Below are 14,124 nucleotides of genomic sequence, written 5' to 3' on the forward strand. Positions count from 1 at the left end.
ACTGCATCTACATCCCACATGGAGAAATTTACAGCTATGATTTATTATTTGCCTTAACTATGATAATTAAAGTATCGACCGACAATTCGTGCAAATTCATTACCGTTGCAGCATAATAATATTTACCTAAATAAGTTGTTCGACATTTGCTGTTTCATATGATAATCTCATCAGCACATGCAATATTCTCGTTGCACAATATTACATCCATGCACAGCACAAAAATTTCCATATTAATTAAAAAATATAACTTTAGTAAAGTGATCCAGGCATGGCAAAAAAACTTGTTCGTCTCTTTTGATTATTTACAATTTTTTCCTCATTCAGCTGCGACATGGTTAAACTTCCGTATCATTATAATGTACACATCTTTTATGAATGCAAATATGATACGTGCTTGCATTAAAATAATTTATCTTCATGAAAAATGACGAATGTCATTAAAATTTTCTTTCATAATTTTCATCTTATGAAGCTTTAGTTTTAAATTAAATTGTTCATATGCAGCATGTGCTCATTAAGCTCTTTATCATATGTGAATTTTAGAGCGATGTTATGATTTTTGTGAGTCAGAAAATTTTAATGAAAAGTTTAGTTTGTCATTGGGATTCATGTCTTATTAACTTACTAGTTTTGCTAACAAATCTGGATTGTGATGAATAGAAATATGTTAGGAATGAAATGTGTGTGGGATTTTGAATTTTAATGCATATTGTTTTTACATATTCATTTATGGATGTTGGAATCCATGAGATCTGCGAAATGGAATTTGTTCCTGTACTGCACGAGACTTCTTTAATATTTGCTGTTTGAGTCGCGGCACATCTTGATGACAAGCCTCGATTGAAACGACATACGGTTCATGTCATTTCTAAACATTTTTGGCGACATACTAGTAAGCCTTGCAGCGCTTAATCTGTTTTCAGTACTTGATGTCTGGTAGTCAATTGAATACTCTTGTGTCTTAGGTTCAGTATTAATGCAAGCTCTTGTTCCAATTATTTAGAAAATTAGAGTAGAAACCCTCATTCACAAACCGTTCTTACCTCTTATGTGGCCTAATTCTTGGTTTCTGTCACTAAACTGTTAGAAGCCTAATTTCTAAACTTCCGAAAAATCATTGGACTGAGTGTGGGGTTCGAACCCGATAGTTCATATTCAACACCAACTTTTGTGACCCGCGCCTTGCTATGTGACCTATCTAGGCACTTCTGCTTCTTTTTCTTCCTCCTGATAATGTCTGAACCTAAGCTAATCCTATAAAAAAAGGTCTTCAATGGCTATCTTATTGTAAAATAAGCTCAATCTATAAATCCTGAAATTTAATACAAAATTCCTTTAAATAAATAAAACATCTCAAATTTCACATTTTTCAACATCCTTTCAGATGTCATATTTTTTGTTGTTTTTTTTTATTATTTTTCTTTGCATTTTTTTTTTCATCTCAACATATTTGTACAATCTCTTATTATAAACATGAAAGCTTCATATAAAAAAAATATCTCAACATTTGATATTTAATTGGGTTTCTCGAGAAAAACAAAAAAGGAATGAAAAATTATGATTAATTTATAGAAAAAGGTTTCAGAAACAAAAAAACAATGAAAAACGTAGAAGAAAATTTCATCAAATTTCCCGTGGAAATCCCACTTGTGTTTGTTCCGCGATTCATTATTAATGATCAAAAATTTTTATGAGGAACAAAACATTCGGGAAAAAGTAGGTTAATTACGATTTTTTTAAACACAAAAGAAGGGGTTGTTCATTAATGACGTCAAATTTTAGGGAGGTATGTAGGAAAAGAATGGAAAATAGTATAAAAATGGTTTTATTTTTCTGAAAGTTCAATTTTAAGAGAATTAGTGATAAAATGAAGTTAGAGTTAGTGACTAGAATGTAATTAGATTAGAATCAGAACTTGATGTCAACGCAGGTGTCGACTAGAATTTCAACTTCGAGCTCTGCTCAGAGATTTTTTAAGGATTTTTAGGAATAATCCTGAGTTTTCAAGCTTATACGATGGACCCACAATCAAACGTCACCAAACGGCGTCAATACGACAGAAAACTTAGAACCAAAGCTTGAAGTCGACTTAAATTTCTATAGAGAAGTCAAGTAGACTTCAAGCTTTGCATAGAACAAATTGAATTTGATCATATTCGCCAAATTAGACTCTTTAATGATGACCATCATTTCAGAACAACACCCTCAAAAAGTTCTATTGTTAATTTCCCAATTGCAGTTAAAATATAAAATTAAATTGCATTCACAACTCAACAGCTACGCAAACAGAACAAAAAATAAAGCAATTTATGTATAGTTAATTAAAAAAGAATAAAAAAGAAGTAAATTTCATACACAACTCTCGGGAACTTTACCATTCATAAGCAGTCCATTAAAATTAATTTCAACATCATGAAGAAAATCATTTGTAGCATTTTTATGTCTATCACGATTAAGAAATGATGGATCTGAATTCATTGGTATCAATTCCTCTTGATGAATGTTTGTGAGACGTGGATAGTGTGGTATGAGATCTGGATCCTGTTCATCATCTATAGTCTCAATTTTCCCTCTCGTTTTAATGCTCGTGCCTGACGGTTTGAATTTTGGACTCGAGAAAGCATCCGACTGTGAATGAAATAAAAAAAAATACACGAATGAGTAAGATGAAGGATAAAGGAAGGAAAAAAAGAAAAATAAGATTAACGTTGTGGCAGCCGTGAACATGATATGGATGAATAAAGAATGAGAAGAAGGAACAAAAGTTTCAAAAGAACACGTGTGAAGGATGTTGGATTTATTTTAAGATTGTCTTAAAGTTCTTTCCTTTTTTGCTCCGTTCCACTTCTGATAATTATTATTGATTTTATTTTAAGCTCCTTTTGAGATTTGTTTATAGCTTTAGGGCACCTACTGATTTCCAATTGTCTATCAATTGCTCGTGAAATCGGATGAGGATATTTTTGTCCAACTCAGACAGTTATTGAACTTAGATCTTGAAGAATTGACGAAGAAGATGACTGATTTTGGAATTAAAAAGGTTGAATATTGTAATGTCATGGACATTTTGTGATTGCTGCTGATTATATCGGTGGCATTACTCAATATAGAGATAGGGCTGATTCTATTTACATGCATACTGCTTGAAAGATCGATCTTATATGAGAATCGAACCCATATTCCTCACATTTAAGATCTTTCACCTAATCATTTGGGTTTAGAATCTTTATTCTCGAGATGGCAGGTTCAATGCTATAAAGCAGGACCGTATACACAAGGGAGGGTGAGGTTGAGGTCAATCACTCTCATTAATTTTAAAATCTTAGTGTAAAACCTTCTCCAGAAAGCACACGGCGTAGAAATGATCAAAATTCCGATTCCAACCAAACTTGACTCATGTCTGAGATGTCTATGAGGTCTGTTCAAACAAGACTGAAAACTTGCTTAAATTACGCTTTCTCTGTATTTATGTAGCTATTATTATCTCACAGCTGTTCCTAAATATAGCACATACAGCATCTTTCTAGTGTAAATTGCAAGTCTATGTCCATAATCTCTTCAAAACCTCCCACAATAATTCAAAATTCAACAAAAAATCTACCGCCCATCACGAAATCTAGCGTAGGTGTTGCGTAGTCATTTTCACCTCATTGTACTTAGAATTTTTTTTATATTCTGACATTTCAATTACATTCTTCATTCATCAGACATAAAGATCAATGAGAACAAAATGTTATTCATTCCATTGTACATGAGATTTCCGAAAAAATAAAGGTTTTATATCCCACACATAACAGCCCACATAAATTATAAATTTTTTGGCCTTTTTGTACTCACCGCAAAATTATCCTGTTTGAGTAATGAGCATCTAGATTCTATGTTATATTTATCCTCCTTAACAACATCCTTCTTAATCTTTCTCGATTTCCAAAATAGTCGTGCAACGATTGTCAATGCAATGATAATTAGTGTAAAAAATATTCCTAAGACTATTGGTGATGTTGATGATGACTCTTTAAGATCACTGGAACTACGTTTGTAATTACCAAGATGAAATTCTGTGATGAAAATTCCTACACTTCTGCCTTTTTGATTTTTGGCATAAACACTGACACGAAGGATGTCATTTTCGGATGAATTTTGATATCTATCGAATATTCTACGATTTGGATCAAACCTAAATGTAGGCTCGTTTGTGTTGCTTATATTAAATCTGTCAAGTATTGCAAAATGTCAATATAATCAATATTTAATTCAGCATATCATGTACTCACAATTGAACTTTATGTTTCAGTGACGAAACCTCTAAAATAAAAACTTGATTAAGTCCACCATCATAATTTGGACTGCAATTAATAACAAGTGATGATTCAGACTCATTTGTCCATGAACAATTAGTAACAGGTGATGGTGGACCAGCGAGAATTAATTGAAATATACATGGTGATGTTTGTACGCCAATCTCGTTCTTCGCCCAGCATGAGAAGCTTCCGTAATCCTGTTGAGAAATTTAAAATTTTGAAAACCGTTAAAAATTTAAATTCTACAAAACCGTTAAAATTTGAATTTTACAAAATTGAAATCTGAGAACTTACATGATCTGTTGCCGTCGATATACTCAGCAAACTCTTCGTTCCATTGTTGTAAAATTTACGCGAATCAATTTCCACCGACTCTTCAGAATTCTCAAATTTCCAATGAAATCTTTTCGGCAATGGATACGATTTAACATCGCAACTCAATTGTACATTTTCGCCTTTTGTCGCTCCAACAATCATCATTTTGTCAGTGGCACAAATTGGTACGTACTTTACTTTCAATAAAAATTCATTGCTCACTGTTTCGCCTTCGGAGTTGAGTGCAGAACATGAATATTTTCCAGCTGAGAATCGTGTAACTTTTTGTAGCACCAAACTTTGATTTGATTTGACAATTTTCGTGCTGCTATTTGTTTTTAATGGTCGTCCCTAATAGGGCAATTATGATGATAGGAGGAAGTAGAAAATATTGTGAATGAGGAAAAGTAACAGAAAAAGAAAATAAGAAGAACATGAAAGAAAATGGCAAAAACATTTTACTTTGAATGCTCTCGTGAGGCACTCACACACTTGATTTTTGTAATTTAGGAACTTGGCGGAAGTTAGTTGAGTTCTAGGCTTAGTTGAGCTTTATTATTTGAGTCTTGAATGTTCACATTCGACTAATATACTTGATCATACCCAAATTAAGCCTTAAATACCCTAAATATCCACTTAAACCTTACAACTGCCTCTATATGCTCCAACTAGAGCTATCATCCTTTAAATCTTGATTTCAAGCATCAACTAAACTTTAATAATTAAAGCAAACTTGCATCACTGGTTGAAAAAAGCTCAAATTTCATGCTGTCTGCATTTTAATGATAATTTTATACTTGAATCTTTCCGCGCCAAGCAAAAGTTCTACTTTGAATTGATTTTCTAGGAATGACTTCTGTTTTTGTTATTTTTTTCTTTACACAAACTTTTTTTCTTCCTTTTTATGAAAACGACGAAGTTTATTTTACTTTATTTTGCCTCGATGATAATTATTTAATGGATAGCACAGTACTTTTTTTGTGGATTATTGTTTCTGACATCATGCTATGCTAATTGAATCAGTGTTTTAGATTTTCATGATTTGTAAAATTTTTGCTTATTTATTTGTTTATGGAATTATAGCGAATATTACGGATTTGTCTAATTCTGAATTAAAAGCAAATTATTGTTTGCGATTTAGGAAATGAATCCGGAAATATTATTAAGTTGCTGAGTTGGGACTAGAGCGTGGTTAGACAAAGTTTGGAAGTTCTATCCAAAACTGAAGTTTAAACTTTCATATTCACACTAAATTCTCAATTTGGTTGTGAATTCACTTTATAATTTCCATAGCAATAGAAAGCATAAGCAATAATTCACCATAAAAACTCCCATTTAATGCTTCCCCTAATTACATCTCTGAATCTGCTATTCTTTGTTGATTTGAGAATGAAGAAAAAGTTTCTAGCATTGCGGATAATAGAATAAGTAAGTTTGCGGAATAATGATTTAAATATTAGCTTTATAAATATTTGCGATCTCACTTCTTCATAAATATAGCGAATAACAACTGAATTTGCTTTTACAGTCACAGTTTTGCTGACAAATCTTTAAAATATTTTTATTTCTACAGTAAGAAGTTGTAGTGACAAACTTATAAGGAATTACAAGGGAATTGAGAGTTATGAAGTCATTCATGAGGAGGATAGAAATAAAAGGTTATTGTAAATTTAGACGAAGTTTTGTGGTTTGAATTTAGGATTTTAAAATTTAAGTGGAGAAAATTTGAGAATAAAACTAAAATTCTCAAATTTATGAGAATCTATGAAAAACCAACATTTTTGACCTAATTTTCCAATTTTTCTTGCTTAGTTTGTTCTTAATTAAATTACAGATTCCTTAAAAATTCTGGAACTTTCGGTCTTAACGACTCTATAACAAACTGCAATTCAAACTCATTTTTGCAAAAAAATCGAATTAAAATGTCCATAAGAACATTCCTTTTTTCACCAATTTTATTTAAATTCCACTTCAATACGTGCTATGAATAAATTCAATCCTTAAACTACAGCCAATAGCATGCATAGTATCCTAATCAAAAACCTCAAGTCAAGAAGAATTCTTCTTCAATTTCATCGATTTTCTTAACCAGATAAAAAATAACAAACCCCAAAAAAATATTTATTTGATTTAAATTATCGATAAAGAATTCAAAGACTAAAATAGAATGCCTTGCCATGAATTAATTAATATTCATCTCGAATTATTTTAATGAAATCGAATAATTTTTCGTTGTGTGTGATTTGTGGCTCAATTTTTATGAGAGCATTTTTCTATCTAATCAATTTACATAAATCAAATAGGAAAAATTGAATAAAATATTCAAACTCAATGTTTACTTACATTATGAAGCCATTGTAATTTACGAAATTTTGGATTTGCTTCAATTTTACATTCAAAATAGACATCGTCGCCTTCTTTTATATCACCAGGTTGTAATTTTGAGCCGAGTTCTAATGATATCATGGGTGGATCTGTAGAGAGAGATTTTTAGGGAATTAAATTAGGTTGATTTGATTTTTTGAGAACAAAATTGCTTGAAGAATTCCTTTTGGATGCTGAATTTTGAGTCATATTAGTTGTGGATCCTCAATCGCTCACTTAAAAGAGCTAAAGACAGTAAAATGCCAGATTTCATCATTTCTCAAGCAATTCTCCTAAAAATCCAAAAAGTCACTTACAAAACACACTCATATTCCAACTATCCTCAATAAACATGCCAGCAACATTAGGATTTTCAGCATGACACGTCATCATTTTCCCATTATCCTCTATCGATGGTACAAAATTGAGTATTGATGTGGTCTCATTGTTTTTACTATAATCACGTATCCTTTTCAATGACTTTTTGCCTTTAAACCATGTAATAATTGCATCAGGACGCGACCCTGATGTTACACAATGAATTTCGTATTTTCTATCCGCAACAAGTGTTAACGAACTGTTGAGAATATTCACGTAAATTGGTTTAACTATTTTTTGTCATTTATATTGCATGAACATTGTGACAATGAACATGATTGTAGACGACATTAAGATAAAAATAAGGAAGAGACAGCAAAAAAAGGGGATGGAAATTTGCTATTAGTGTCATAGTCAGGCCTCTTAAATTGTATTTATACTTACGGTACATATCTAATACTAAACGCTTTTCTCTAGGCGCTACTGTTTTCGTATTGACAGCACGACACGTGAATACCGAATACAAATCGTGTCGTTGAATTGAAGGCCACAGTAAACGATTCTCTATTATATTGCCAGAATTGTGTTCAAACTCATCGTCAATGAGCTCACCGTTAAGGAACCACGACACATCTGGTGGGGGTCGTCCTGTGAATTAAAAATAATATTTTATTAGTTTCGGATTTAATGGGTGAAATGTAGGCTGAGTATCTGATTTTGTTGTCAAATTATTCTCTATTTTTAAGACAAAAGCATGTCTCTATAGCCTTAAAATAGTCATTTTTCTAGTCAGCCCACTCATATGCCCCAAAAACTTTCATTGTCTATCTTAACTAGCAATCACAAAACTGATCCTATGCATACAAATCGAATGACTATTTTTAGGTTAGCATTGAACTAACTTTTAAAGTAAAAGTTTCTTCTTTAATTTTGGCAACCAACATTACTTGATATGTAAGTTTTGTTACGTCTAACTTTGAAGGTTTTCTGCACCTTCGCACAATTTAACTTCAATGCAAAATCATTTCAAGCATGAACATTTTAAGAAGAAAGCCACAAATAATTGTGTTGGATATCAATGATGGAACATTGAATGAAAAATAACAAAATGCACAAAATTTACAGAAATATTCATTTCCAAAGAAGCTCTATGGCTCATACAAGATTCAATATGAATAAATTCGACATTAATATGATAAGTTGACTGATATCAAAATCAAAGAAGCTAAATATAGAAAATTTCCAGGTCGATACATGTAATATGATCGATGAGCTCTCATCAGGAGTAAATCATGTTGAATATCTAACAAATTCTTGGAACTTTATACAAGTTTTCATGAATATTTATGAGCCACAAAAACGGAACAATTTTCCTATGAAATTAAATGTCAATATTTTGTCATGCTGAAGCTGTAATCATATTTATGTTGTAGATTTAATTTAATCAGACGTAACAATAATAAATAGGCATAAACATGAACATCCCTTTTATGCCATTCAATCCTCCTCACTAAGCCAGTCTTCCAAAATATAAATAAATTTAAAAAAAATATCAACAAAATTCCCGGAGGATACATCATAAAGTAGCACAAAAAATATCAACTTACCTCCTACAACACGACATGAAAGAATAACATCATCACCCTCCTCCATTGGTCCTATGGTTGTTCTATTTATAACGCGTCCCCAACGATCCAAAATAATCGGATTTTCCGGCAAAACTACATCATCATGCAGACATTATTCAAGTATTTGTGGACGAATTAAAATGATGCATGAAAAAAAGGGAATGAGAATAAAAAAGAGAGATTAGAATGTGACTCAACCACTGAAAAAAGGCATATGAATAATGTACAAAAAAAGTCGTGGGTTATGCAAACATGAGCTTATTACGAATATGTTGGTGTAGCGCAGATTTTTAAAAATGGAATTTTTATGGATTTATTTGTAAATATGTCAAGTCCTGAAAGGCAGAGGGCGTGAAATGGTTTAAAAATAGTCTCCTCAGATCAGCGTGACTCAGGCGCGTCATCAAATCTAGAGCCAAATCTGAATTGAAGCCAGAGTCACGGCGGAATGAAACAACAATATTTTCTGACTTTTTAACACCTTATGCTGGTGTGAATCTAGTTTTTAATCGGATTTGACAAAATCCCCCAAACGCAAGAGTTACACTAGTCTCGAGACACTATTTAAAACCTTTTTAATGCCGTGAACTTCTCAAAAGCACATTTCCCACTTTAAAGAATCTCTAGTGACAAAATGTTCACCCTGACCTCCAAATTCTAAATTTTATACCCGAAAAATGTTTATATTAAGCTCTAAATGCGATAATAATGACACGGTTCGTTATTTTCTTTTTGCTCTTTTCTCGTTTATTACATGGGCAATTGAATTCCTACAAAACTTTCATCCTATATACAGCATAAGATGCATACCATTCGTCAGTAGACACTAAAATGGGAAGTGTTGTGAGAAAAAAATTCAGCAAACAAAAAAAGGGATCGAATTTTTTTATTTGTGTCACAAAGGCGACTTAAGGAAACAAAAGACGGTTCATTAAATTTTATGCAATTTCTTCTGCCTCTTTTCATTTACATCTGTTCTTTTTTTGGATGTTAAAGTGAATTGGAAGGAGTTTTACGCAGCGCGAAAGAGTTAAGAAGAGCTGGAAGTCGATTTGAGTCGAATTTTCCTTCAACTTCGAGCTCTTGAGTTAACAGAATCCACGGCTGCTTACCATACGACGTAATTATTCTATCAACAACTGCTCAAGTAATACTTTATGAACGAGAATTAGTAACAAAAAAGAAGCAGAAAAAATATTAATGTGCACTTAATGAAAGTTTAATTAGTTTTTATTCTTCAATTTTATGGAAGTTTTTTTCTCTTTTTTGTCTTTATTTCCGTGCTTGCACAAAAAATGCTCTCAACATTGAGGATGATGATAAAAACACGATGAACGAGTGAGAGGAAAAAAATGGAACTTTTGCATTTTCCAAAAGATTTATGTTGAGCAATTATTTTACTTTTGGATGCGAAATCTGCTTTTTAAAGCTTTAAATGATGCTGAACTCATTATGGATGAGTAAATGAGCATCTCAAGAAAAAAACGAGAGAAAAAAAAGACGAAAGAGTTCATTAATGAGTTTTGAATAATTAATTTCATCTTTTGGAACACACAAGGAGTGAAATACTGGCATGTTGTGATGAGGTAAATTAAGAAGAGCCATTTTTTGCATGGCAACAAGACTTATATTGAGAGTTATCGATGCAGCTGTTGATGAGATAAACTAGAGTTATGGATTTGTCCACTTTCTATTTTTGGACGAAATTCTTCACTCTGTTAAGGTTTTTCGTGGAAAAATTCTAAAATCTTCCAACTTTTAAGACTATATAGTAGACATACATAAGCCCTTGAACACAACCACATGAATCATAAAGAATTCAAAACAATTTTCATTAACAGAACCCGATCTTAACCTTGCCAAAAGAAAGTGCAAACCAAAAAAAAGTACAAATAAATCCAAGAAATTGTCTTCTTTAGGCGAATCATGAAGCCTGAAAATTTCATTATGTTATTTTTATAACATTTTGCTTGGTTTTCTCAGAAATTATCAAGCTTTAATTATTTTAAAGAAGGTACCTGTTGCTGTATTTACACTTGAATTCAAAATAAGGTAGGCAAAATTCAACCTAAATTAACTTTTAACAAGAGACTTCTTCGAAAGTGAATGACCCCTTAGTACCATTTAATTATGATCTATTTTTAAATTTAATATGAATTCCTTTTCTTGAAATTCATAAATCAAAGAAATTTCGAAAGAAATCTGTGACTTTTGTCATTTCAAATCATTTCTGAATGGCAAAAATTCGTTATAACTAAACTTTATCTACTATCTGTACCATCCATCGCCATTAATTAGTTAAAGCATTATAAAGCCTTCAAATTCTCTCTAGTTTGCTCCTTTTTAATAAATAATTCAGAAAAATATTTCTTAAAATCACCAAACTTACTTATCACTGTTAGGTTAAATCTTAAGCTAATTGTTTGACTAGTTTGAAAATCCACTCGACATCTATAAACGCCTGCAAATGAAAAATTCCAAAAATTACATTAAAACCAAAAAATTTATTAAGAATCATCAAAATTAACTTGCCTTGATCGTGTCGCTTAATGTCCTGGCCAAAATTAAATAAATTTTATCCGTCGTCATCATCCAAGCCACAGAAGAAGAAATCCAAATGGGCAGCATTTAAAGCGATAAGTGAATAAAATGAGAGAGAAAAAATGACAAGTCAGCATAAAAAAATATTTTCTTCTTAAAATTTATTCTATCTTCATCTGACATCCGAAAAAAAACCGCATGAATATGTCCCATGGGCTAATTAACTTACATCTATCTCTAAAAATGCTGGTTCAGACTGTGTAATAAATTTGGCACGAGTTCCAAATACGGTAGCATCCGACCATTCTGTCGCATCTGACATTGATTTTCCACGAACATCAAAACTGTCGTTGAAGAAAAAATTGAGATAAAAAGTTATTGCCGTTAAAAAAATTGTTTATTTGAGTTTATTATTACCGATAAATCGGCACACCAACATCATCCTTGAACCAAAGGACCATATTAATCCGATCACCATTCGGTGTTGCCATTGGACAATAAAGATGAGTCTGTTGTCCTTCAATCGCTTCAACATTTGTTATGGGAGCTGTAAAATACAATAAAACATGAAAAATGTCTGTCGGTATGTGGCATATTACACAGGTCACAGTCAATTCAACGTTGATGAAGCATTTTTAATTTACATGAAATAAATTTCATGACTTTAGGCAATACAGTCGTTTTCACTCTCACATTCATTACTCAAACCGTTAAAATTCTTCATTTTATTCATACAGATATGCAAGCATTAATGTTAATATCGTAATACATAATAACAATAAGCATGAGTAATAATGATAAAAGCATTGCAAACCAAAATTGTTTTAAATTACACATTAAAAATTAAATTTAAAGAGAGGCGGAGATGATAAGTCGTGTGCAATGAGATGATTATTATGTAGCGGATCTGTTATGATAATTGTTGGATTATCAATGATGAAATTTTTTGATCTTTTTGTTGGAATTTTTAAAATTGAAGCAAATCAAGCTCATATCAGCCCAACAAAAGGTAATTAAATTTATTTACATCTAATTTCTCTGTGAAAATAGCCTAACCTAAACTTTGGTTTGTAAATTGATGAATAATAATTGACAAAAATTGAATTTAATTTCCGATTCATTTACAAAATTTCTCAATAGGAAATTGCTTTATTTTTCAATTTAATTCGAAGAATTTCTTTTAATTTATAGCCTTTGTGCATCTCAAAATTCAATAATATTTCATTTATTTATGAAACTGTATAAATTGGGAAAGCTTTGTCAAAAGAAAATTAATTTTATTTATAAGATTCTTGGAAATTTTTGATAGAAATCTCTTCCTCAGTTTCAATGTTGATTACTGTATTGACCATAATATGAGTTTTAAATGTAAAATTTGTGGAAATTTGTGAACAAGCTACGTGAAAAATAGTCTGAGAAATAAACTTGATCACATCAGATTCTGAAAACGATTGAAATTTTGTAGAAATAGTCCACAGGATTCGCACCGGTGGATCGTCGTCTTAAGTAAGGTACAAAATTGCCCCGTGACGCCTAATTTTGATCGATTTTACGGTGAAGATAGAAAAATGGTCTGAGCTTCTTTAAGCATTTCTAAGCAGGGGTACGATACCCTATTAGGTACACTACAGTATCCAGGAGCACTACGGTACCTAAACGCGGTCTTTTTGTCTGTTAGGAATCTCTGCTGATTATACCACAGGAAACATTCATGAGTAAGGACATAATTTAGAAACTTTTATAAATGTCTTGAATTAACAAAACTATTCATTGACTTATTGTGCTGGTCAACCAAACCACCAAGAAAAAAACCAAACTATTCAGAAAAGTAATTAAAAAACTTTCTCAAATTAATGTTTTTCCTACGAAAGCTTTTCTATTCCACCTCAAAACTAGCCAAAAATTAAAATAAAAGCACCACAAAGACATGCAGCCCATTAAAAATAGAAATTCATAGTCATAATTTAATTTCAAGCACTTATATTCAAATCAGATCATTTTGTCACTACAAAAAAACACGAGTAGAATGAGTGAGAAAATTACATTGTATTTGCATTAGTAAAAGAAATGTAGATGATACGACAATGGTGTCATGAATGAATTTGTAATGATATTGCACACATATCCAATTGTCGAGAGGATTTTTTTACTTTTGAATTTTTCATTTCCATTTTGGAATTCTTTTTTTTTATTTTCACAACACATAACAACAATAATATTGCTGTGGAAGCAGAAAAAGGAGAAACGAATGGGTATTAGAGTGTCGCATTAAAAATGTAAATATTTTAAAACTTGTAAAGAGCTTTTACGGAAATGAAATTAAAGTGACAAAAGCTTTCTTGCTCTCTGATGCTTTATCTTCTTCAGCTTTTGATATTTACATTGGGAAAATAGAAGAACAATTTTTCATGGATTTTTATTTAAATTCTGAAATGCCTGAAGGTGTAATTATCATGAGGGAAATGAATATTTGAAAGCTGTCATTAGGCTTGCCATGATGCTACAGAATTATTTATGGATTTTTAAGGCGATGACAATTTTTTTTAAGGCACAAATGCATTATCATTAATGTGTAATTTTCAAAGGGAATTCTTTAAATTTTTTGTATGATTTTTTATTTAATTCAGGAATTAAATGCAAGTCACGGAAGTGTG

At 31.4% G+C, this 14,124-nt stretch overlaps 1 protein-coding gene across 1 annotated transcript in view; it reads right to left on the reverse strand.

Moving 5' to 3' along the window:
* Positions 1–1,801: 1,801 nt before the first annotated feature.
* The window catches only part of LOC139095035 (neural cell adhesion molecule 2-like), a 38,967-nt gene continuing 26,644 nt past the window's right edge, over positions 1,802–14,124 (reverse strand). The window contains exons 3-14 of the mRNA XM_070646279.1: positions 11,888–12,017; positions 11,700–11,814; positions 11,462–11,483; positions 11,319–11,390; positions 8,909–9,022; positions 7,746–7,949; positions 7,301–7,591; positions 6,963–7,093; positions 4,599–4,970; positions 4,278–4,501; positions 3,841–4,216; positions 1,802–2,631 (exon numbers count right to left, since the gene is read on the reverse strand). Of these exons, the coding sequence (XP_070502380.1) occupies positions 2,353–2,631; positions 3,841–4,216; positions 4,278–4,501; positions 4,599–4,970; positions 6,963–7,093; positions 7,301–7,591; positions 7,746–7,949; positions 8,909–9,022; positions 11,319–11,390; positions 11,462–11,483; positions 11,700–11,814; positions 11,888–12,017 (2,330 nt within the window). The 3' untranslated portion in view covers positions 1,802–2,352. The remainder of the gene's footprint in view (positions 2,632–3,840; positions 4,217–4,277; positions 4,502–4,598; positions 4,971–6,962; positions 7,094–7,300; positions 7,592–7,745; positions 7,950–8,908; positions 9,023–11,318; positions 11,391–11,461; positions 11,484–11,699; positions 11,815–11,887; positions 12,018–14,124) is intronic.

The sequence above is a fragment of the Chironomus tepperi genome, unplaced genomic scaffold (genome assembly GCF_022539635.2).
Source record: "Chironomus tepperi strain 1889 unplaced genomic scaffold, CSIRO-AGI_Ctep_v1 contig_359, whole genome shotgun sequence".
NCBI lineage: Eukaryota > Metazoa > Arthropoda > Insecta > Diptera > Chironomidae > Chironomus > Chironomus tepperi.